General features: G+C 41.4%; 1 protein-coding gene across 6 annotated transcripts in view; it reads right to left on the bottom strand.

Annotated features, from left to right (window-relative positions):
• myrf (myelin regulatory factor) overlaps nt 1–26,467 on the bottom strand; it is a 67,268-nt gene that overhangs the window by 14,873 nt on the left and 25,928 nt on the right. For 2 of the 6 annotated variants that reach the window (XR_004562208.1, XR_004562212.1), the window contains exons 2-13: nt 15,127–15,217; nt 14,717–14,977; nt 14,222–14,283; nt 9,126–9,348; nt 8,925–9,025; nt 8,667–8,781; nt 4,716–4,911; nt 4,560–4,636; nt 4,351–4,470; nt 4,155–4,260; nt 2,275–2,475; nt 1,954–2,062 (exon numbers count right to left, since the gene is read on the bottom strand). Coding sequence is in view for 1 of the 6 variants with exons in the window: in XM_034176374.1 (XP_034032265.1) it covers nt 1,954–2,062; nt 2,275–2,475; nt 4,155–4,260; nt 4,351–4,461; nt 4,560–4,636; nt 4,716–4,911; nt 8,667–8,781; nt 8,925–9,025; nt 9,126–9,348; nt 14,222–14,283; nt 14,717–14,977; nt 15,127–15,217 (1,653 nt within the window). In the remaining 5 variants the exon portion in view is untranslated. The remainder of the gene's footprint in view (nt 1–1,953; nt 2,063–2,274; nt 2,476–4,154; nt 4,261–4,350; nt 4,471–4,559; nt 4,637–4,715; nt 4,912–8,666; nt 8,782–8,924; nt 9,026–9,125; nt 9,349–14,221; nt 14,284–14,716; nt 14,978–15,126; nt 15,218–26,467) is intronic. The other 4 variants (XR_004562209.1, XM_034176374.1, XR_004562210.1 and 1 more) reach the window with 3 other exon arrangements.

Raw genomic sequence — 26,467 nt, 5'->3', positions numbered from 1 at the left:
AGAAAGACTTTAATCTTTGTCAGATAGCAGGCAGAGGTCAGTATGCACAGACAAAGTAGTCCACAGTGCAACAGTGTCCATGAGGGATTTATCACAGCAACAATCCAAAAAACAAAAACAAAAACAAAAACCAAAAACTTTTCAAAATATTTCTCAATATACATTTCAATATTATACTGAAATTATTTAGGGCCCCTTCACACATAACACGATTTAAGCCAACTCAACGAAGGAGGAATTGCATGCCATTCATGGAAACTCAGAGCTGCCTCCAGCGCCTTGTACACGTCGCTACAACTATTTGCGCACACTAGCGGCTGAAAGACAGAGTGTGCCCATTCAATCCCTCTCGCAGCAGGTGTCACCCAAATTCCAGGTGACACACATGAACATCCAACACCGCTCGCTGGACACTTAGAAAATGTGTGGGCATTCACACTGTTAGCACAAAAACAGTGAGCAGACAATCACTTTTGAGCTGGATGTGAAATTGGTCTAAGTGCCCCCATGAGTGTGGCGTTGCAAAAAGCAACACACATGGTGCATGTGTCTCACACATGTGCACGTGTTGTGCCCCCCTTGCTCCCCCGAAAACACAAGTGGCTTGTGTGTTTTTTGTGCCACCACCCCCCATCCCCCTACACATGTGGCGTATGTGTGTTTTGCGCACACTTGCATAAAATGCATATATGTATGTACAGACATGATCACATGTGGGGCCGCACCACCATGTCTGAGTGCACACAGCACGGGGAAGCACCTCCCAGCTGCTGACAAGAGTCACAAATGACGGCTCAGTGCACACGACGTGTCACATTAAAAACACAGAGACCACAGCCAGGACAGGGATATGAATAAGTACGACACTACCTATGAACACAATTACATAACAAAAAAAATGTTCACACAACACAGAAACAGAGTGATACATTGGTGTGTGCGCTGAACTGACGGGGTGTGTCCGCCTACAGCAGCAGCTGTTGAGATCTCTGGTTCTGGGCTTCCCAGCTGGGGAACACATACCGTGTTTTGACGGACATGAACTTACAACTGTCCACTGTGACGCGCGTGTGTCTGCTTGCTGTCCTCATGTGGACATACATAAAAACATATATCGCTGTTGCCACGGGCTGCAGCGAGCGAGCGCACGGCGGGCACATTGACAGGCTGCCCCAGGTGAAACGGACCATCAGATCATAACACGCAGCCGGCGATCTGAATGTCATGTCACCCACATGAGCTCTGGTCCACATGACTCGTGTCTGTCCTGTGGCACGCCATCCACAGGACACGCCGGGCCAGCAGATGTGTGGACATGATAACAGCACACTGCTTCATTCATGTCATGTTATGACTGTATGTCTGTGACCATGGGTCATCTACAGAGGAACAGATGGTTCATACTTCTAATGCCTGCTTGATAAGAGAGATTCAATAAAATGTAGTGTTTTTTTTATGGTGTGTGGTTTTATTTTTTTTTTTAAATACCTTTTTCTCCTTGTTAATTTCAGGCGTTTTACACACCTTTTACAGGACAGTGATGGTAGCGCAGTGGTAAAGTTTCTATCTGGCAATCAGAGCTTTTGTAAATTGCAGGTTCGAATCCTGTGGGTGGCATGTTTTTTTTTTCCACAGCAGCTGCGCAATGTGGTTCCACATGCTCCAGCTGTTCACACTGTGTTCTCGCTGCAATGGTGTCGTGCATGCACACGAGCATGCACGACACCATTGCAGTGGGATCGTTCATGCCTGTGTGTCCCTCCCGACATCGGCTTAATGTTGTCGTGCGGGCTATTTGGTCATGATTCGCCCTGATTCCTATTTATTTGTGCTATGTGTGAATGGGGCCCTTCTATTATTATTTTTGGCACGAAGGTATGAGATGAGTTAATAAGTTAAACAAAGAGGCGAAGGTGAAGCAGAGGTTATTGATTAAGTGGCACAGGATTTTACCCGTTTCTGCAGTGTTCTCTATGCCCACGGTGGCAGCAAACTCTGGCTTGTACTGATAATGGACCAGCCTCATTTGAGAAATCCGTTTCAAATTGTCTGTGGTATCCACCTATGCACAGACAGAATGACAATCACATCACGTATGCAGACATAGACAGCATGTACACAATGAAGAGCTGATGTTTGGATTAAGTACAATGGAGAAATAAAAACCTCAGGGGTGTACTGCACAGACTGCATAACAAATACATGAGGCACAAACTGACAGGCACTGGAAACATACATCCATGTGCACATGTACACGCTGAGTATCATCCTGACCTCCTGCACGTTCTCTTTGGCCCTGATGTCTGACGGGTGTACCAGGGATCCCATGACTTTCACATTGCCGTGGACAACGAGCGCCTCATCCGGCCGGTCTGTATTAATGCCGACTCTCCCGTGATGGTAGACTGAGTCTGGCAGTTGGCCACGTTGCCATAGAACCTCATTGTCACTTTCAAACTGGCCTGGGTTGGATGCCTGATACACAAGCATAAGGGAAAAGATGTACAGACAAACTGTTGTTCAGATATTTTTAAAACGTTTAATTAGTCAAATATTCTGTATAATTGTACCTTTGACTAAATTATATTATACCTTATAGCTTTTAGGTTTTTATTTGAAAATCAGTGAATAACAGTTTAGCAATTCATTCAGTAAAACCAGTGTTGTGGTGCATGTCCTGCTACATAACAAGCTTTCCCCAAGTAGATTTTGGGACTGGTTGTATAGTTGTGATTTTGGTGTTAATTCCCAACATACAAAGTCATTTTCCTTGTGCTTTACATTCTGTTGCAAGCATTTCTGTGATGGATATCTATGGAGTTAAATTGGTCTCATTAATACCTGCAAATGGATAGTCCATAAACTATCCATAAACTATGAGTGAAATTCCAGAAAAAACAAACAAACAAACAAACAGTTTCACTCATGGTTTTGTTGGCTCAAACAAAACTAATTCCGGACAGTTTATTGACATTAACGGCAACTCTGTCATTTTTATAAAGTGAAAATATTGCACATATCTTTTAAAGGAACGCGCTTATTCTGAAGGCTTGCGTGTTAACTGACACACGTGTGAAAAGGCATTATGGGAAATTATATTTTCTGAGTTTCCGTCTGATCACTTCCCCCAGTCAAAATGCATAGAACAACATTGCCATCTATTGGATGGAAATGTGAATAGAGACCTATATATTTGTTAATTTCAACTGCAGGCTTGTGCTCAGAATGTCTCAATATTGTGTAACTGAGCAAAGTGATGAATGCGTGTGATCGGTGATCCACAAATGCTGAATCAGACTTCACAAACAGAATTTTCAGTTTTGAAAATGCCTATTTTTTACAAATGAAAAAATATATATTTACAAATACACATTTATTTGTAAAAACCAACATGCAAGTTATTACAAATTGGAAATTTGTGTTTGTGGATAGCAAAACACGTGCAAATCAAGGACTATTTGTAGATTAATGCATTTGCAGGTATTAATGAGACAAATTTAACTCCATCGATATCAACTTTCCCGTTGCTGAAATGTGTGTGTGTGTGTGTGTGTGTGTGTGTGTGTGTGTGGGTGGGGGGGGGGGGGGGGGGGGGCACTGCACTGACATTAAAAAGTGTCCAATTGGATCAAATAGAACTGGCAATCTCTCAAAGCTATGATCCACTCTCAGCGGTTCTCAGCAGTTATCATTTTCTGATGAAGCATACCATTAGAGTCTATGGAAATGTGTATCTTTCAAAAATTTAACACCAAAATTTAGGCCATACAACCAGCAGCTCCTTAGATATTACATAACGCTGAAGGAAAGGCATGCAGGCACACATGCACAATATAGTACATTACGCTTTTTAAAAATTCTTTTCTCTGGTTGAGGTTAGTTCAGTAGATTTGGTGAATGAATCAGGTCCACATGTAGCAAAGGAACCATTGTGCCTTTTCATTTTTGCTACATTCTCCTAAATTATTTTGCATTGTCAGTTTGATAAAGAGCATAAGTGAGCAACAGACACATTTGAAGACAGATGTTGAGATTAGAACAATGTTTTTTCAATGGAAAGTGACTTCAGAAAGCTGCAAGCAACAGCTCGGGAGAAAAGCGTTACATTCATAAGTGTTGTGCAAAAATATGATTGATGTAGGAGGTAGACAGACATGGCCTGACGTTACCCTGACGATGATCCTCTCAGACACGTGAGCAGCCACAGTGTAGCTCTGACTGTGGGACTGAGCGTGCAACGCCACAACCAGCATAAAATACCTGCAGGGCAAAAAAAAAAAAAAAAATGCATCAAATGTAAAAGTGACCACTGCAGCCAAAATGTATTGACTGCACATGCACATCTGTCACCTCTGGTCGGGGTTTGGCTTGCCCTTCTTCCTCATGTTGTTTGCTGTGGTCTCACTGAAGTGGAGCCGTCCCACTGTGACCTTAGTGACCTGCTCTGGGGGCAAAGTTACCCTGTAGAACCAAATAAATAAATAACTAAATAAATATTCACACACCTCCTGTTAGAGTGAACATTGTGTTTGAGTCTCGGTGGCAGTGTTGAGACTCACAGCACTGGTTTGAAGGGTCTCTTGCTGCGGTCAGACTGTGACTGCTCCACACTGATGGACTGGTTCATTGCCTCTACCTAGTCATTCAAAGAAATAACATACACACATGCCATCAGTTCATCACTGTGGTATGTTCAGTGCCCCACCTTCGTTTACCTTTACGCCATTGAGCTTGAGATAGAAGCAATCGATGGGCTGCAAGCCTTCACTTGTCTTGATGTACTTGGGGTCACCTAGCATGCCAATGTAGACTGTGACCTGGAAATGGTTTTTCTTCTGGCAAACAAAAGCATCATCAGCCAAGGAGAAGTTGAAGCCCTTGTCAGCGTCAACTCGATAGGTCGGCATTGGACTACGGACCAGAGAACAGAATGTGAACAATGGGTTACATGAGGAAAGAAGAATGCATGTGCACTCATGCTTGTTTTACAAAGAATGTAAGTGTTAATGGAATATATTTGCACAAATAAGCTTGGATTTTACATTTAATTTTACTTGGGAAAGTGAGGCAATAGGTGCTCTATTTTTTTTTACAAGTTGATTATCGATGGGGGGCTCATTCCTGTTGGAAGCAGACGAGCAAAACCCTCACTGACAGAAGACTTGTGGGGATCCTGTCCGTGTTTGTCTTTTCAGTGGCCACAAGAAGTAGTGCAGATAACTGAACCAATCCTTCAAATGGTGATACAAGCATCAAATTCACCTTAGACATTACTCTTGAAAAAAACCAACTGGCCACTTGAATTTTCAATTGGCGGCCAGGTAGGGGTCAAGTGAAGAATTACACAGGGGTCAAAATTTAAAAATGCTCCAAACAAATTGAAAACTACACCACATTATTTGTCTGATCACAAACATTCCAAAAGGTAAAAAAGTGATGCAAGTTATTAGTTGAGCTAATAGGATGAATAAATGGAATACTTCTGTGTTGAATGTTTGGTCTCCAAAGAAAAGGTCAAACAAGGTCAACATTCATTGGATTCTGTGACATGTGACACATGTCACCCTGTAACATGATAACTACGCATGACACATGGTCCAAACTATTTCTTTTTAAAACCCTGTTAACTCAACTAATAATTTGCCTCACTTTTGACCAAAATTGGAACAACTTTAACTTTTGACCCCTGTACAAACTGAAACTGACCTTTGTCACCATTCTTGCTGTTTTACCTCATAACTCCATAACATTCATTCACAGATAGTCCAAACTATACCTTTTTGAAATCTTTATGATCAGGTAAATAATTTGGTATAGTTTTCAATATGATTGGCGCATCTTTTTATTTTGACCCATGTGTAATTATTCACTTGACCCCTACCTGGCTGCCTATTGAAAATTCAGGTGGCCAGTCAGTTATTTCAAAAGAGTAATGTCTAAGGAGTATTTGTGCTGAATTTGATGCTTATATCATGATTTGAATATTTATCTAATAGATTACAATTTGTTCATGTAAATGGGGAGTCTTCTTCACGGACTAAGGTTAATTATGGAGTTCCACAAGGTCCTGTGCTAGGACCGATTTTATTCACTTTATACATGCTTCCCTTAGGCAGTATTATTAGAAAGCATTGCTTAAATTTTCATTGTTACGCAGATGATACACACCAATTAGTTAAACTGCAGGAATGTCTTTCAGACATAAAGACATGGATGACCTCTAATTTCCTACTTTTAAATTCAGATAAAACTGAAGTTATTGTACTTGGCCCCACAAATCTTAGAAACATGGTGTCTAACCAGAGCCTTACTCTGGATGGCATTACCCTGACCTCCAGTAATACTGTGAGAAATCTTGGAGTCATTTTTGATCAGGATATGTCCTTCAATGCACATATTAAGCAAATATGTAGGACTGCTTTTTTGCATTTGCGCAATATCTCTAAAATTAGAAAGGTCTTGTCTCAGAGTGATGCTGAAAAACTAATTCATGCATTTATTTCCTCTAGGCTGGACTATTGTAATTCATTATTATCAGGTTGTCCTAAAAGTTCCCTAAAAAGCCTTCAGTTAATTCAAAATGCTGCAGCTAGCGTACTGACAGGGACTAGAAGGAGAGAGCATATCTCACCCATATTGGCTTCTCTTCATTGGCTCCCTGTTAATTCCAGAATAGAATTTAAAATTCTTCTTCTTACTTATAAGGTTTTGAATAATCAGGTCCCATCTTATCTTAGGGACCTCGTAGTACCATATCACCCCAATAGAGCGCTTCGCTCTCAGACTGCAGGCTTACTTGTAGTTCCTAGGGTTTGTAAGAGTAGAATGGGAGGCAGAGCCTTCAGCTTTCAGGCTCCTCTCCTGTGGAACCAGCTCCCAATTCAGATCAGGGAGACAGACACCCTCTCTACTTTTAAGATTAAGCTTAAAACTTTCCTTTTTGAAAAAGCTTATAGTTAGGGCTGGATCAGGTGACCCTGAACCATCCCTTAGTTATGCTGCTATAGACTTAGACTGCTGAGGTTTTCCCATGATGCACCCAGTGTTTCTTTTCATTCACCTCTTTTTGCTCTGTATGCACCACTCTGCTTTTAATCATTGGTGATTGATCTCTGCTCTCTTCCACAGCATGTCTTTTTCCTGGTTCTCTCCCTCAGCCCCAACCAGTCCCAGCAGAAGACTGCCCCTCCCTGAGCCTGGTTCTGCTGGAGGTTTCTTCCTGTTAAAAGGGAGTTTTCCTTCCCACTGTTGCCAAGTGTTTGCTCATAGGGGGTCGTTTTGACCGTTGGGGTTTTTCTGTAATTATTGTATGGCTTTTGCCTTACAATATAAAGCGCCTTGGGGTGACTGTTTGTTGTGATTTGGCTCTATAGAAATAAAATTGATTTGATTTGATTTGATTTGAAGGATTGACAACATCAAGGTTAAAAACCAGAGTTTGTTCCAGTTTGCATGGGGCGTCGATCACATGCCCATCCTTCTTCATGTCATCTGCAAAGTTCTACCAAGCTAACTCCCTGTATTTATGATGAAATCCTACCAAAATAAATACTTTACCAGCAATAAAAAATAGCTGCAATGATGTGACATGCTACATAAATAAAGACACTGAATAATAACTGGATTTCAACATTAAGTAAACTTTGTCTAAGGAATCGAATGTGTGTACACCTTTAAGATAACAACCCACTACCGTCCATCTACAGGCCTACAATTAAAATGAGCTTTGATGGGGAACCAGGTGGTGCTGATAACATATCTCAATAGATCTTGTGAGTTCATGTCAACCTCCCTCTCCATGTGTATGTCTCTGTTTTGGCATTCCAAGAGCACACGTAGGTGTATGCTACTTTCTCCTTCTACCCCCGCCTCACGTTGTCTTTCTGAGCTGAAACCCTGCGCTGACTCACTCCCCCGCACAGCTCACCTCAGAGGAATTCATAGACCTTTGCAACCCTGATATTCCACTTCCACTCCCCCTGTAGCATTTGTTAAATGATCTATTTACCCAATTATAACTCCTATCACTTGGAATGCCATTTTGGAACGATTTCAGCTATTCACACACAATTGTTCTCCTTTTTCAATTTCAATTTCAATTTATTTAGTTTATATACCGTCAAATCACAACAAAGCTGCCTCAAAGCGCTTCACACAAATAAGCTCTAACCTTACCAACCCCCAGAGCAAGCACACAGGCGACAGTGGTAAGGAAAAACTCCCTCTGAGGAAGAAACCTCAAGCAGACCAGACTCAAAGGAGTGACCCACTGCTGAGGCCATTCTACCAAAAATGTTTACAATACAGAACACAACGCAACAACAATTGATGAGAGTCCGTGCAGGCACCCTGTCCACCGGGAAGGGGGGTTTTCATCAAGCCACTTGTTAGATTTGTTCCTACAGTAGGGTTAGTCCCGCATCCACCACAGAAATCATTCAATTCAGCATGTGGATCCAGCCGCATCTCAGACAGAGAGAAAAAGAAAACAGAATCGTTCGGCCAGAAAAACTACACTTGAGGTATAATTCATCAGCATTAAGAAACAGGAAAGCAGAAGAAATACTAAGGTGATCGCCGACTACGAGCCCTCAGCTTCACTAACAGACCCAAAGAAAGGAAGACCTCAAGATGCAAAGTTTGTGCCAAAGTGAAGTTTCACCCACAGCTCTTTGCAGTTGGCGTCATACAGCGGCGTCCACTTGTTCTGCAGGTGAGGTTGCCATTTGATGCACTGATAGTTTGGATCCAAAAAGCTGTTTTCTGCATCCTGCATTAAACCTGTGACAGCCAATCAAGAATAAAAAATGTGAGACATCCGAACAATGAGCATGATATTCTTAGAGTTGTACAAATGTTGAGGGTTTGGACTGAGGGCGAGTTGGGATGGGGGGATGATGAGAGGAGGAAAAACACCTGCCTACCTGGTTCTTGTTTGATGATACCTGTGAGGATTTGGGAATTGAGAGTGCTGTTGGGTGAGTCGGAGTGTTTCCTCTTCTTGGTCTGGTGAACAGGGATTCCGCTGTGGGGAGATAAGGAAACGCTCAGTTGCGCGCCTCATTCGGCCTCTTCCATACAAACTGTACAGCTCCCTCCCCCTCCCTTATATCTTGATGACTCACTCCTGCCCCTGAGGATGCTGCAGGAGCTGATGGAGCATCTGTGTCGGCTGCATATCTCCACTTCCACTTGTGGCCGGTCCAATAGGATACTGCGTTATCATGGGCTCAGGCTTCAGGTACATGTCCCGATGCATGCTGGGATAGTGCCCGTGTGGTGGGAGGGGCGGTGTCGGAGTCATGTGACACATGTTTTCTGGCGTCATTGTCCTGATCATATGAGGATCTAAAGCACATGATAGATAATGTGAATGAAGCCCAACCTTAACACAACTTCAAATATTGATTTTCCTGTAGCTTTTACTCCTCAGCGCTGACCCGTCCGTTTTACATTTCTTCACTGCATTATGTTCTACTTTCCCTCCAACCTTGGCTACAGGTATTTTCCATTGTTTCAAACTGGACAGATGCCCATCAGATAACACTACTCCACACCTTTTTTTCTAAACACTAATGGGCGAAATCAACACAGGTGTTTGATTGCAACAAGTACGAAATGACTTTGAGTTCACTCGCTCTTCATCTTATGTTGAAATATTGAAACATGCAAAGAATTGAGATATATGATTGACTGTTACATGCTGCAGTATCTTCATATATGGAACTTGAGTTTCTACTTCTTTATGATGTTTTCACATATCAAAGTCATGAGTAAAAGTTATTGATTTTCTTTGTGTTGGAACAACAGCGATGAGTTGTGGTGACTTGCACTGTAATTCCAAATAAGCTGGCAGAACCACCACCTACAAAAATCCTGAAGTGAGTGATTGCTTTTTTTATATTTGCTTTTTTGTATATTTTATATACTCAAAAATAAGTAATTACAACTTTAGTTAACTCAGATGTAAAAATGGTAAAATGAACTTGATTAATTTGACAAATGAGCAGAATAATGTATCATTCTAACATATGTTGCACTGTGACAGTCAACTTTTGAGCCACCAACTTCTGGTTTGCCAACAACATGCTCCATCAACTGAACCACTGCTGTGCTGACATATGGATCAAATATCTTGTTTTCCCCTTTGGCAGCATAGTGGATTAGTGGTTAACTGTTGCCTCACAGCAAGAAGGTCATGGGTTCAGTTCCCACCTGTGGCCTTTCTGTGTGGAGTTTGCATGTTCTCCCCATGTTTGCGTGGGTTTCCTCCGGGTGCTCCGGTTTCCTCCCACAACCAAAGACATGCAGGTTAGGTGGACTGGAAACTTTATAGTTGTCCATGTTTCCTTTGTAAAAGAGATATAGATCTCAGTTGGACTAACCTGGTTAAATAAAGATGAAAGCTAAAGGTCAAAATGTCTGATTTAAAACTGACTCTTAATCTAGGAGTTCATAAGATGTTCTTTTCTTTCTTTCTTTCTTTCTTTGATGATGATATATATGCTGGAATCAAACTACAACAGGAAAAACGTATGTTGGATTTACATGTTTTAAATATGTACATTAGTTGTACATGAATTATACCCAAAGATACTCATAACACTTACGTCAAATATTTAAGTTCAAATAACTTGTTATATTTGAGTTTATAAACAAAAGAATTGAGGTAATCTGTCCTATCAATTTTTTAGTACTGCCAACTTATTTTGGTTTACGGTCAGTCAGAGACATTCCTCCTCCTTTAGTCATCTCAGTATACCAAGAAATGGAGCGTCTATAATCTCTTCCTTTGATGAAAGCAATCAGAGGGCTGATGTACACCCTGTGTGCTCAACACACCACAATATAAATGAACAGTAAATATACATATGTCTGTAATGTTGTTTTTGACCATGTATGACATCATCATAAGACATCTGTGTGACTTCATAATGAAGTAAATAAATAAATTGCAAATATTTTGCTTATCAATATATGTTTTAGATAATCCAGTCAAGCTTCTTGGTTGTTGAGATGTATAAAAAATTAAAAGGTATTTTTCAGGCCATGTTTTCCTTGACCTTTGACCAGACCAACTACTCCAAAATCTGATCACCTCTAGATATCTATCCAAATAATATTCCTCCCAGGTTTGAAGGAATTCTGTCCAGCTATATTTGATTTATCTTGTCCACAGACACACATTTGCCAGTGGCAACAATACCCTGCTTACTGCTTAGCTGACACATGGTAAAAATGTAATCCACGTTGTGTTACGATTGTACTCTTACATGTCAATCAGCAGCCAGAACTCTTACAAGAACCCTGAACACAGACCACATTACCACTCGTACACCTACTTTGGCTTCTTTGATGTTAAATATTTTTTCTTGACATTAATATAAGTCATGAGAAGACGCACATTGTAGCTCATTACAATTATTCAAATTCAAATGCATTTTAATACTAATGAAATTATTTATAAATGCTAATGAGCTTCTAATTAGCTTACAGTGCAGCATGACATATACACAGTGATTTTCCTGAAAATGGGATAGACCAAATGTTGGGTAAGTTAACCAGCAACTGAGGAGAAATTATAATGTAAATTTTAAGATGCATTATCATCATCATCATCATCATCATCATCAAACAACTGTCAAGCAGCCAAGAAATACCATCTACCAGAATGTAATATTAGAAGTGCCGTCAGGTTCTCCCTTGTTTTCACTTGGGGTTGCTACAGCAAATCTGAGGTGGATTTTCCATGTTAAATTGGAAGTTTTACACCAGATACCCTTCCTGATGCAACTCCACAAGACATGGAGAATGGGAGGGGTATTGTTTGAACAGGGAACCTTCTGCATTGGAAACAAATGCACTAAGTGCTTGGTCACCAACCCTGCAGAATGTAATATTAGAAGATGTGTACTCAAAAAGACTGTCTTAAAAATGCTATGTCAGAAAAACTTACAGTGGACCTAAAAGCAGCAGTGTGTCACTACATGGTTGAAAACGAGAAATAAACAAATGGCTGCCTATAAAATGTGCTTTGATTGACATTATTTTTGAATAAATTAATTTTCTTTATTAAAAACAAGATTTGGATTTCAGAAAGTATTTTTCCAAAAACATGTCTTCCAAAACATGTCATCTTATAATCAGTATCATCATTTATTCAGAGCAATATGATACTGTATTAAAAGAGTTTTTTTCTTTTTCTTTCATAAGAACTACACAGATATACGAGGTCTGTTAGAAAAGTATCCGACCTTATTATTTTTTTCAAAAACCATATGGATTTAAATCGTGTGATTGCATCAGACAAGCTTGAACCCTCGTGCGCACGCGTGAGTTTTTTCATGCCTGTCGGTTGCTTCATTCGCCTGTGAGCAGGCTTTGAGTGAGGTGTGGTCTACCCCTCTCGTCTATTTTTTATTGCGAATAAATGTCTGAACGATTTGGATCTTTGCTGCATCAATTTTTTTCCAGAAACTGTAAGAGACCTCCAGGTGGACACCGTTCCAAAAATTAATATGGCTTTCAGGGACAATTTTATGGGGATTAAACAGATTACGGGGTGTTACTGCCCCTTTAAGGACTGCCAACAACTGCTGAGAGCGCAGCGCGCTCCCAGCGCCGATGGACAGGCTGACACCCTGCACAAACAACCAGATCATTTCCAACGTGAAAGCTTTCTTGATCCGGGACCTCGTCTGACTTTCACAAAAACGCAGAAGATGTGGACATCAGCACTTTTTCCGGCACATTCCACCGTTGCAGGAGTTTTTCTTTTCATGGAAAAAGAAGCCGAGGGACGCGCCACCGTGCCGCTCTTGACGCGGCACAAAACCACCTCGGTGTTGGTCTCTCAGGACGGCTTTCAGACGGATTCCGGTTGCTTTTCTGTCGTGTGAATATCCAAGAAATTGAGCTTGAGCTGGACAAGCCCCAACATGTCCCGTGAGGCTTCATCACGGCGTTTCTTTGCGCTGAGCAGCTGCACCACGATGCGCCGAACTCCTCCACACGTCTGTCTTAATGTGCCGGAAAAAGTGCTGATGTCCACGTCTTTTCACAATTCCTGTGCTAGTCAGAGGACATACCGGATCAAGACAGCGTCCAGTTTAGAAATGAACGGCACATTTCACTGTTACAGGAGTTTTTGTCATGGAAAGAGGAACAAAGGCGGAGGAATTCCGCACGTCGCGGCGGAGCTGCATGGCGAAAAGAAACGCCGTGATGAAGCCTCACAGGACATGTTCTGGCATGTCCAGCTCATGCACAATCACAATTGGATATTCACACGACTGGAAAGCAACCAGAATCCGTCTGAAATCCACCTTTAAGCCGTCCTGTGAGACCAACACCGAGGTGGTTTTGTCCCGCGTAATGAACGGCTCCGTGGTGCGTCCCTCCGCTTCTTTTTCCATGAAAAAAAACTCCTGTAACGGTGGAATGTGCCGGAAAAAGTGCTGATGTCCACATCTTCTGTCTTTTTGTGAAAGTCAGACGAGGTCCCGGATCAACAAAGCTTTCACGTTGGAAATGATCTGGTTGTTTGTGCGGGGTGTCAGCCTGTCCATCGGCGCTGGGAGCGCGCTGCTCTCTCAGCAGTTGTGGGCCGTCCTTAAAGGGGCAGTAACACCCCGTAATCTGTTTAATCCCCACAAAATCATCCCTGAAAGCCATATTAATTTTTCAAACGGTGTCCACCTGGAGGTCTCTTACAGTTTCTGGAAAAAAATTGATGCAGCAAAGATCCAAATCATTCAGACATTTATTCGCAATAAAAAATAGATGAGAGGGGTAGACCAGACCTCACTCAAAGCCTGCTCACAGGCGAATGAAGCAACCGACAGGCATGAAAAAACGTACGCATGCGCATGAGGGTTCAAGCTTGGCTGACGCAATCACACGTGATTCAAATCCATATGGTTTTTGAAAAAAATAATAAGGTCGGATACTTTTCTAACAGACCTCGTAGATGTGCGATTGTTCAGCCTCGGCAGAGCTATCTACTCCGGTGAGTAGCTTTCTAGTTGGTCTCACCATTTTTCAGAGAAGCACTTTCTATCATGGTTTTGATAAGTGATACAGTATCAGCTTCATCATCATCATCATCATCATCATCATCATGTGTTCTGTGACTCATACTACATAGAACTCGTACTACTCGTACTATCATTGTCTCACACTTTTTCTTTTCGCGTTCAGAGGTTAAAGATCTGTTCCTTACCATTCAAGTGCTGAGGTGAGTACGGCTCAGAGCTGGAGTCTGGAGGTGACTCAGGTAGTGTCCTAAAGAAACACAACACAGGAGATATAATATGCAAAAATTCAGCATTCTAATTGCACCAGTGTTAAATCAAACAGTACCGTGGTAAAGCTGGAAAGTTGTCCCGCACACATTTTTATTTCAGAATCAGTATTAGTGTAGACATTCTTTACACAGGATCATGTGCATCAGATTTTTTTTTTTTGTAACACGATGTACTTTGACTCTCTTAAAACTTTATTTACTCAAATCACGTATTAATTGCATAATGGAACTGTAGAAAGGTTTGTGTCTGAAATAAACCCCCCCCCCCCCCCCCCACTGTTGTGTCATCTAGTGAGATTTTTGCATGATTTCATGTCTAAAAATGTGAGCAGCATCTTTCCTTTGCGTCAGCTCAGACATATTCTGCTTCTTGGAACCTTATCCGTCATGCTGGTATCTTGGAGCGCTCACCCCGGAGCGTAGTGGCCTCTGTGCTCAGGTTTGACGTGAGCCTGCTGCTGCGGCGGTCCCAGGCAGGGGTAGTTGTGTCGGAGGCTCGGAGGTGGACCTGGGGGGTAGGTGTTCTGACAGTTAGGGGGCCCAGATGGAGGGGCTCCTTGCCGCAGTGGAATAGGGGGGCTCACGCTGCACACCAACCCCCCAGAGGAGGAGACTCCTGCCTGGGGAGATGAGTAATTTAATCCTGGGGTGCTGTGGACCTCTGAGAAACAGCTGGGAGAGAGAAAGAAAGAAAATAGAGGATGGGGGGATTAGCCTTATCAGAAATAACAAAATCTTTTGTAACAACATGATCTGGTTGAGTTGGCGTGTGTTGTTGTGACGGAATTCGGTTGCCAGGTTGGACTGAGGTCCCTACTGACATGTCAGTGCTATCGTCCTCCTTGCTGATGTACTCTTCCAGAATACTGGTGTCGATGTTTGCTGGCTCCAGAGAACTGGTAATATCATGACCTGCGATAGTGGGAGGAAACACAGAGGAGAGACGGACAGCATCTGGGAATTAGCAACAGGAATCTTTCAGCAAATCCGCACACCACCTTCAGCAAAACCTCAAGTTCTCAGGGTCTGGAGCAGTTTGTTTTACACCGGTGTTCGCATTTTGCCGCACCCATGTCGCGCCACACAAACACATTTAGGAGAAAGATTTGAATGAGCATGGAATGATGAAAATGTAAACAGAAGAACACTGACAGGCTTCCTGGGAGTTTAAAGATTAAGATTAGAGGTGTGACAGGGTCCAAATATGTGTTAGTAATTAAATAATGAATTCCTTGCAGTTGGCTGTTACTGTTTTATACCAAAGTTTTCTGAGTTTCAAAAATAAGATACAAAAAAATATGTTAATGCACAAAAATACTAAATTATGAACCAACTTACAAAACAAAATTTATGTTCTTAGTAAAGGGCAAATAGTAAAGGACACTCAGAAAATGCATCCCTCTGCCGAGGCCCAACAAACTTTTGCTCATGTTGCACAAAATTTTGATCTACCTCTGACAATTAAATAATGTGCCACCACCACAAACAACATTCATCTATCTAATGTCTGAAGCTACTTCTTCCAGTTAAGGGGCACGGGGGGGCAAGGGTCATTGGGTGAGAGGCGGGGTACTGGAGTCTCTCACAGGGCCGACACATATAGACAGACGCCCACACAGTCACACGCTCACTCACACCTACAGTTAATTTAGAGTCATCAATCCACCGAACCTGTATGTCTTTGGAAGTGGGAGGAAACCGGAGCACCCAGGTGGAACCCACACGAACATGAGGAGAACATGAAAAACTCCATACACAAAGTACATGGTCAGAAGCAATCTCATGTTGATGCAACAGGCCAACCACTGTAAGCAACATTTAAGCCAGAATTCACTTCCCCCACCCCCTTTTTTATTCACAATTCTGTGATATATGTAATGAAGGTCCAAACTGAGATTCAAAGCCACTGAAGCTTTTAATTCCTTTAGAGCTGTCTGGGTGTCTTGGTGGCTTCCCTCATTTGTCTCCTTCTTGTAGAGTCACTCAGTTTTTTGAGAACTGTCTACTCCAGACAGATTTACCATACAGTACCATGCTGTTTATGTTTCTTAATAAGTGATGCACTGACATAATCAGTGACTTACAAATATTCATGTGTCCATGCAGAGTTACCTCAAGAAAACTGGCTGTAAAAGTGTTGATTTGTATTAACAATAGTCTTCACATTTATTTTGTCCATTTCCGTATCACCTGTCAAAAAAATGCCTCTTGAATAGGGGAAAACACAGACACACACACAAACACACATATTACTGTCAACACCATCAAAAATTACCACTGCGGAAGGGAATGCTTTGATGAAAACTCAATAATGTCATATTTATGGTTTGTAGTTCCACCAAACTCACATCAGACATCAGTGAGATCCCTCTGGTTGTACTACAGCACTTAGATTGGAAAATGTACAATTATATAATTTTCAAGATTTTTTGGGGGGGAGGGAAATGTGCCAAATCAATGTGCTGCCCCAAATAATACAACAAATGTGAATTATTATTATTGTTTTTTTAATTCCTTGAAATGACACTTGCGTTGTTTCACTCATGGTCATGTTTCACATTCAAATCCACAGAGGTCTTTGCACCTGTCACAATAACATTTCTCCACAATGTTCTACCCACACCTCTGGAGAGATCTTAAAATGTCTGTGCACCAACGCTCCCATCCAACCTGATGGAGCTTGAGAGGTTCTGCAAAGAGGAATGGGCAAAACTACCCAAGGATAGGTGCACCAACTTTGTGGCATCATATTCAAGAAGGCTTGAGGCTGTATTTGCAGCCAAAGGTGCATCAACAAAGTATTGAGCAAAGGGTGTGAATACTTATGTACTTATGTTCTTATTTTTAATTGTTTTATTCTTAATACATTTACAAAAACAAACAAAAAAACAAACAAAAACTTTTTTCATGTTGTTATTATGTGGTGTTGTGAGTAGACTTTTATGAGGAAAAATGAATTTACTCTATTTTGGAATAAGGCTGTAACATAACAAAATGAATACGAAGTGAATACTTTCCAGATCCACGGTATATAGTCCAGTGTTCATAAGGGCAGACGGCTATTCTGTCAATGCCTGATCAGTCACTGAATTAGAACATTCTCTAGTTCTCAACCCAACCCTGATGCATCTCCAACACACACACACACACACACACACACACACACACACACACACACACACACACACACACACACACACACACACACACACACACACACACACACACACACACACACACACACACACACACACACACACACAAATGCCAGTATCCATGATGGCTGAGTTCATTTTTCTTTTTCATGCCTCCTCACAAATTCTGTTTCCCAGTACTCTTAATATATGAAGGTAAAAAAAAAAAAAAAAAACAAGAGTGAGATTAACATGTTAAGGTGTATGTAGTCAGACACCAAAAAACACATTGGCTAGAGACCATACCTCTGGGAATCACTGTTGGATAGACAAAGCCTCTCAAATCCCAAACACATGATCCAACCTAATCTTTAAAACACCACCAAGCACATATCTAGGGGAGAGTGAATCAGTTGTAGTTGTTGTGGAATGGTGATACACAGTGTGGCCTTGAGTAAGAAGGTTCTGGGTTCAAGCAATGCCCAGTTCCATTCTTAGTGGGTTTTGCCTGTTCTTCTCTTGTCTGCATGGGTTTACTCTGTTCCTCCATTTTTTAAAATCATGATCATTAAAACAAACAAAACAACATGCACATTATGTTATTCTTCCTTGTAGATCTGAATGGCATCAGGAAGGGCATTTGGCATCATTTACCCAATATAGATGGATCCATCCAGGATCTGTTGTGTTAACCCTGAGTGAGCCAATGATAAGTAATTAATTTATCTGCTATGTGGACATCAGGTGTGGGAGCATGTGCTGGTCCAACACATCACTGCATCCACCACACTACAGCATCAACTAGATGTTAACCACCCAGTCAGACAACTGGTCCATTCCCATCTCTTGAAAGTAATCACCTAATTTCCACAGCCATGTGAAACATAAGCATTCCATGCTTTTGCTCCAGCCACTGGCATCCTCTACAATATTGGAACATGCCCAGAGAAATGCACTACATGGCCAACAATCTCACCTATAGCAGTGAAAGGTGGTCATCTTTACTAAAACAATGGATGTCTCAGATGCCTAATTGCATCAGGTTTGGACCTGGGTGCCATCGTGCAACAGAGGATCCCTCAACATCACAATAGTCACCACCTTCCAAAAACAAGATCCTTGCTGCTCTCATCTAGTTTTGTCTTTTCCAGACATGAGGCTCCAAATGGCTTTTTTCATCCCCTTCACAAGGCATGGAAATAGAGCGCGGGGGGTGGGGGTAGAAGGTTGAGGATCAGGGACTGGCATAAAGTGCAGGTGACCCCAGTTTGTCTCTTTTACTCTCTCACACACATTCTCACACACAGACAGATTAAGCAGCTACTCAGTTGGGAATGTGAGGAATTTTCTGTTTGTACGAGTAAAGATTCTCCCATTCCATCCATTTGCCCTCCTCTAGAATGTCTCCCTTCCTTGAAAGCATTGCTTTTCAGTATTAATGTCGTTCCTCTCATTATCGTGTTCACATATTCCCAGTGTTTAGCACAATGTTATAACAAACACAAATAATCTGTGATCTGATTTTCCTCGAGTACCATTTAGGTGGTATTCTGGCATAAACATCAACAAATTAATCACCTGATCTTGAAGCTTCATCAAGAAACCCTGATATCCAAATTTATTGCATAATATAGCAAATCGCCTTGAACAAAACACATAAATTTATCATATCTGCACTGACTGGCTTTGTTCACTTGATAGAAGCAGCTGGTTGATGTCTCAATACATGCCAGCTCAAGAGGAGAAAAGCAGGATGGTTCCCCTTAAATAGGATCCAGATGTGCACCCTAACCAAAAAGGCAGTAAATTTAAAGTGACAGACCTGATAACGGGGAGATAGATGGAGGCAAAGCAGAGGCCAGAAAAACGGCTTGTAGCTGGGAATGATGAAATACAAGTTTGATGTCCAACAACGGAATGACAGCAAAAGAGAGAGAGAGAAAAATTAAACGATGGGGAAAGTAACCACAGAATACAAGGCAGAGGTGCACTGAAGTCCACCTGCTGCAAATGAGTACAAAACAAGCTCAAGACTGAATAGAGGAGTACAGGTTCATGGCGACAGAAGACGAGGCCAAGACTGACAAACACCAAGTCCGCTCCCATCAACAAGTCTGAATGTCAACGATTTAGTCAATATTTACCTTCAACTCAATAGGATAAGGACGCTACCTGTCAATGTGCCTGGACAAGAAACTTCATCTGCATTGGTCCAGTCCACACAGCTGTAAAAGGGTACTGTGCTTAGCCGGAGAAGTAACCTACGATGGACTGGTATCCCATCCAGGGGTAGTCACTGACTCTATTACCTTCACACTTCATCAGAGGATAAACACCAGCACCAGTGGGCCTGAGCGCCTACATATACAGGACTTACTGCTTCTTGTTCTGATGGTACTACTGCATGTGTGTCTGTGTCTGTCTGCTCACAAACTGCTCCTTAACTTGAACTCAACATTTGTTGCAAGACATCATTTGAGGAAGTATCTCTGATCATTGCACTTCATTCATTCATTCATTTTCTATACCCACTTACTCCAGTCAAGGGTCAATGGGGAGCTGGAGCCTATCACAGTGGTCACTGGCAAGAGGCGGGGTACATACTGGACAGGTTGCTGGTCCAATGCAGAGCCGAGACATATAGACAGATAAACTCATTCACACTCTCACCTACAGTCAATTTAAAGCTTCCAGTTCATGTAACCAACAACAACAGAGGGAAAACATGCAACTTCCACACAAAAAGGACCAGTTGGAAGCAAACCAATGACCTTGTCAGTGGAAGGCAACAATACTAAACACTAAGCTACTGTGCTGTCCATTTTCAAAATTTTAACTTTTACTGTATTCACAGTTATAGGTCATATTCTGAATTTAAAAAATATATGGGAGCTCCCTCGCTAATACTTTACAAATGTGCAATAACTCATCTGGATAGAATGATCAGCCTGTAACAAGCGAATAGAACAACATTGTCCGAAAGTCGGCATTTCATTCAAGCTATTGTGTTTTGTTATGTTTTTTATTTAGGGGATATTTAGGGGATAACCGTGTCCAGCTTGTTTCCTTTAATTCACGTTATACTTTGTTGTTCACTGGTTTAAAGTGAGCAGAATATACAGGTCTTCTCACAGTGGAATACTTGTGAACATTTCTAGATTATCCAGATATTTGTGTGACCACATTTCTGACAGTAAAAGACATGCAAAACTCAAAATTGAATTGTCTGCAAAATTAACAAATCCCCAAAGACTAAGACATCTGAAAATGATTTATGATTCATTTCACATCTCATGCATGTTAAAATAAGAATGGAAAGGAGTCAGTAACAGAAAGAACAGTGAAATCTTTTGTTTACAACCTCCACTCACCTTCCCAGTGCACCTGTGGAGTCTTAGTCCTCTTAATTAACCTTTACATGAGTGAAGAACTGCAAAAGTGATGGTTATGGAAGCTGAGATTACTGTGTGGAGCTGAGAGGAACACTGATACTTTGGACACTTCAAACATGAAGATCCATGACCCGAAGATCAGAAAGGCAGGTATGCTCTGGATACAGATGGAGAAACAAGGACTTAGCCTGTAAAGTCCAAATGAGCAAAATGATCCTTCTGAGGAAAAGAGGACCCGGCCTGAGTTAATCAGAAAGACAGACCAAGAGCTCTCAGCAGGATGTATCAATTTCCATTACACTGTCTGCTGTGTGACATGGATGAGAGTACACAGCTCTAGCTGGATGGCCAGTCCATCACAGGGTACTCCTCAGCTATGATATTACATGAGGTCACTGGACAGAGCTGTTTGGTGATTCTTATATTTTTACTTAGAAACTAACCAGTAACCTAAGGCGAGGACTAGATGTCTTTGGATACTATGTCTAGGTTACTTTGGGAGACTCAGACAGCATTGTGAGTGAGTGTCAGCTATGACATTTTGCTCAAGTGGTGTGTTTCTTTGGGCACAATCCAACACTCATGTGCTTTAGTGGTGAGGACCCCAGCAGCTGGAGAAGGCCGAGAATTTGCCCACATTTCACTTGTCTGCATCAAATAGATGGTTATTTTGAAGAGGTGTGGATGGACTTATTATCTGCCTGGGTGCTTGCCATCCAGGACCCATGGTGGTCTTGTAAGGTAGTAGATGTACCAACACATGCTCCCAGACCTAACCTAACCTGTAATGGTACCCAGTCATAGCTGAGTACCACAGATGAAGTGTCTTGTCAAAGAACACACCTTGAACAAGAGCAATCTGAGATTTCTGACATCGGCCAAGGGTTGACAAGGACTCAAAATAGTGATCCACATCGATGATCCATTTGCAGCTGAGTGTGAAGTGGCTGGGATGAGGATCAGCACCTCTAAATCTGAGTCCATGGTTCTCAGCAGGAAACTGATGGATTGCCTACTCCGGGTAGGGAACGCGGTCTTGCCCCAAGTGAAGGAGTTCAAGTACCTCGGGGTCTTGTTCATGAGTGAGGGGACAATGGAGCGTGAGATTGGCCGGAGAATCGGTACAGCAGGGGCGGTATCGCATTCGCTCTACTGTACTGTTGTGACGAAAAGGGAGTTGAGCCAAAAGGCGAAGCTCTCGACCTACTGGTCAATCTTCGTTCCTACTCTCACCTATGGTTATGAGGGTTGGGTCATGACCGAAAGAACTAGATCATGGGTACAAGCGGCCAAAATTGATTTCCATAGGAGGGTGGCTGGTGTCTCCCTTAGATATAGAGTGAGAAGCTTGGTTATCCGTGGGGAGCTCGGAATAGAGCCACTGCTTCTTCGCGGTGAAAGGAGCCAGCTGAAGTGGTTCGGGCATCAATAATCTATATTATAATACGAGTAGCCAAGTGGCCTCTGTGCGCATGTGTGTGTGGTTTCAATCATGCAAAAACCGGAGAGAGCTGACATTTTCTGTCTGGCATGCTTTTGTATTTTGGGTCAAGGATAAACGCTGCGAAAATGAAAAGTTTGATTGGACAAATATTTTTGGAGAAAATAGCAATTTTAGCTAACCAATAAACAATGGATGCTGTGCTGCAATGCACCATGGGAGTTTGGGGTTTTGAGCATTTGCGAAAAGGTACTGCACAAATGCACACCTCCCTAGTGCGCCTCCCTAGGGATGTGTTCCAGGCATGTCCATCTGGGAGGAGACCCTGAGAAGACCTAGGACTAGGTGAAAAGAAAAGTCTACAAAGTGAAATCCAGATCCACAATCCAGATCTGGATCACGTCCACTGAATTTTGGACGTGATCCAGATCTGGATCATGTCCAAAATTCAGTGGAGTCTTCCAAGGCCTAATATCTATCTGTGGTGCAAATTTAATGAGAATCTGTGAAGTAGTTTTGATGTAATCCTTAAAAGCCTATATAAAGTGAAATCTTGTTCCAGAACTTGGATCAAGATCACCTCCAAAATTTAATGGAGTCTTCCATGGCCTAATATCTATCTATGGTGAAAATTTCATCAAAATCCATGCAGTAGTTTTGACGTAATCTGCTAACAGACAGACAAATCAATAAATACGCGCCAATGATTTTATTATGTCCTTGGTGGATGTAACAAACCCTTCTATAGACTGGTACAGTCCAACTCCTATACCACACAGTCACCCGCTCTTCACAGCTGGACATAGTGGTTTATTCTTGCTTATTAAAAAGCACTTTAATTAAGTTAATTAGACACAATCTTAATTAAACTAACATTTTGCACATCTCTGTGCTACAGTGAGCCTGTTCCAACAGGATGACTAATGAGACAAATATCAAAGGAGAGGCGGGGTACACCCTGGACAGACTGCCAGTCTATCACAGGGTTGACACATAAACTACACACAGAAAGGACTAGGTTTAGAAGTGAACCTGGGACCTTCATGCCGTGAGACAACAGTGCTAATCACTAAGCCACTGTGCTGCCCAGCCCCTGACTAATTCAAAATAAATAAACAAAATTAACATGTTGCCCATTGGGATCTACGGGCTCTAGATTGGGTTGTGTTTATAAAATAGGAAGCTGACATTTTTCAAGGGTGGTAATAAATTAAACAAAGCTTGTATAATGAGTTGGAATGGCGTGTGAGTCCAGAATGTTTTTAGAAACTTAGACTGCAACAATTTTTAGAAGACCTCAGCCCTTTTATTTCCTGTTAATTATGTAATTTTTTAATGTTAATTTACTGTCTTAATGTATCTATAAATTATTTAGGTTCTTGTTATCATATACACTATTATTATTTTATTTCTACTTCTATTTTGTCATTTGAGTTTAAATGGACCACAGGGAAAATAAGTGTTTTCACTTTCTTGTGTCATCCATGTATTTTTAACGTACAGTATTTACAATTATATTATGTACTTACATTGAACTTAAAATCACGCTTTCAATATAAAGATGACTTACGGCCCCCTGCTGGAATGGCGTGAGTCCAGAAAGTGGTTAGCACGCACACATGCACAGATGCTGTAAGAAGGCAGTTTTAATTTAACAAACTAAGACAGAAGACATTAAATCCACTAAATATTTCACTCATGGTTCCAACATGAACCTTCAGTCACTCATAGTAATAGCAACATGAGACTTATCTAAACTGACAAAACCAACTGAGCTACAAAAGCACAATAAATCCAAAACAATAACAACACTGTTAAACTAACATAAACCACAATAACAACATTTAAAAGCTCAAAACCCCAAACTCTCATGGTGCATTGCAGCACAGCATCCACTGTTTATTGGTTAGCTAAAAATGGCTAATTTCTCTAAAAACATTTGTCCAATCAAACATTCCATTTCTGCATCGTTTATCCTTGACCCAAAATACATAAGCATGCCAAACAGTAAATGTCAGCTGTCCCCGTTTTTTTTGCGTGATTGAAGCCACACACACACACACAGAGGCCACTTGGCTATTATAATATAGATTACTGTAGCTCAGCTGTAACTTTTTGAAAGTACAGTACTTTTAGCGTGATATATTTCCATTGATTAAAGGCTCATAAAATGTGTTATTTACTGACACGGGTGTGAAAAGATCAATCGAACAGAAGTACAAAGTGAAGAAGAGTACAAAGTGAAGTTTAGACTGCTGTGAAATGGAAGCATCAATTTTGCTGCTCTCTGTTTGTCTCCGTCCAGCTGTGTTCAGCAAGGAACAGTGACGCGATTGTCAGGCCAACTTCGATACAAACTGGCCTTTTGACAGATTAGGAGCTGAGAGGATAGTGCATGTACAGATGTGTGCATGTACCCACATGCATGTGTGCACCACCATGTCAATGCCTGGGTTGTCAGCGCAGTAATCATCTAAAACACAACACAAACAGAGCACTGAGTGTGTGAGTGTACATTAAATGTGCTCTGACTTACAGTTAGGTCCACAGTTACATGGACACTGGACGGTTTGTGTCCTTCTAGCTGTTTGTCCACAGTGTCAGAGATGAGAGCAAATGATGAATATGAGGTCATAGTGCACATCGACAGCTTTAATTTGAAGGTAATTCAAGTAATTTCTTTTCTTCTCTCTATTTGCTCGGGGTCACCACTATGGATTTGGCACAAATTCTGCCTTTTTTGAGATGCAACTTCACATGTAGACAGAGAGTGAAGCTCAGGTCTTGAATAGAGAACCTTCCGTTTTGGAAGCAGCTCCACTAACCACTTGTGCTGCTGTCCAGGGGGGTTTCAACGATAACCACAAATAAAGTACTAGAGGTACAGCTGGTTTTGTGCCTCGTCCTTCAATTTCAAGATGATAAAAATAATTTTATTTCATGTTTTAGATATTCCTTGAATTTCAGTTGCATCACTTTTGAAGACATGGAAAGGAATGTGGCATGATGGAGACCGGTGAAGGAAGCCACCAAGATGCCCCTGACACCTCTTAAGTAGAAATAAGATTTACAGTAGTTGCTAAGACTGGAGAGACTGAATTGACTGTTGCTGTATAGCAAACTAGCCTTGATTTCAACTTTCTTTTTGAACAATGTTGTTCTCTGTAATCACTCTATCATGAAGCTGTAACTGCTAAACCATCAGATAAAGTTTTTGTTTTGTATGCAATGTCTCCAATCAGCCAATAAAGTCTACAAGTCCTTCAGTGTTGTTATTCCCAATTTCAGGGACTCATAAGTCCTTGTGTTGTTGGTGTAGTTCTGGTCTCAGCCTACAGCAAAATCAGTCACCTAAAGTTTTCCGAAGCAAGACAGGCATTGAGAAGTTTTGCTGTGTGCCGTAATCAGAGCAGAAAGGACAAACTATGGTGTTAGGCACAATAGTATACAATATATACAATATATAATAGTATGTAATTATTTTTAAAGTATATAGTAGTAGTAGTAAGTAGTATGACGTAAGCAGTGGGTCACCCCAATGAGTCTGGTCTGCTTGAGGTTTCTTCCTCAAATCATCAAAGGGAGTTTTTCCTTACCACTGTCACTTGTGTGCTTGCTCTAGGGGTTGGTAAGGTTAGACCTTACTTGTGTGAAGCGCCTTGAGGCAGCTTCAATGTGATTTGGTGCAATATAAATGTAAATAAATTGAAATTGAAAGCCCATATAGTCACAGATTAGGCACACCCTATGAGTGTTATCAGAAAATATATAAATTAACATACACAAAACAGTTTATAGCTTGTGGTGAAAAATTTCTCTTTAGTATAATTTGCAAGTTAGACTAAATGAAATTAGTCAAATTTAGTTTGATGGCATCCATAATCTGCTAGTGAATATTTTTCCCACATCCTGGTCTTTCAGCACGTAAATGTTATATTAAAACAATGTGGATGTTAACGCCAATTAAGAGAGCCATCACCGGTACATGCTGGGACCCTGACAGACTGAATGGGTGTCCTGGTGGCTTCCCTCACCAGTCTTGTGATCACTTGATTTTTGATGGCAGTCTCCTCGAAGCAGATTTACCATTTTGTGCCACACCCTTACTATTTCTTAATGACTGGGATAAATAAACTCCAGCAGATGTATAAAACACATAACTATAAGCATTTTATCTGCTGAACTGTTAATGAAA

The sequence above is a fragment of the Thalassophryne amazonica genome, chromosome 8 (genome assembly GCF_902500255.1).
Source record: "Thalassophryne amazonica chromosome 8, fThaAma1.1, whole genome shotgun sequence".
Lineage (NCBI taxonomy): Eukaryota > Metazoa > Chordata > Actinopteri > Batrachoidiformes > Batrachoididae > Thalassophryne > Thalassophryne amazonica.
This window is presented reverse-complemented; position numbering and strand designations above follow the sequence as displayed.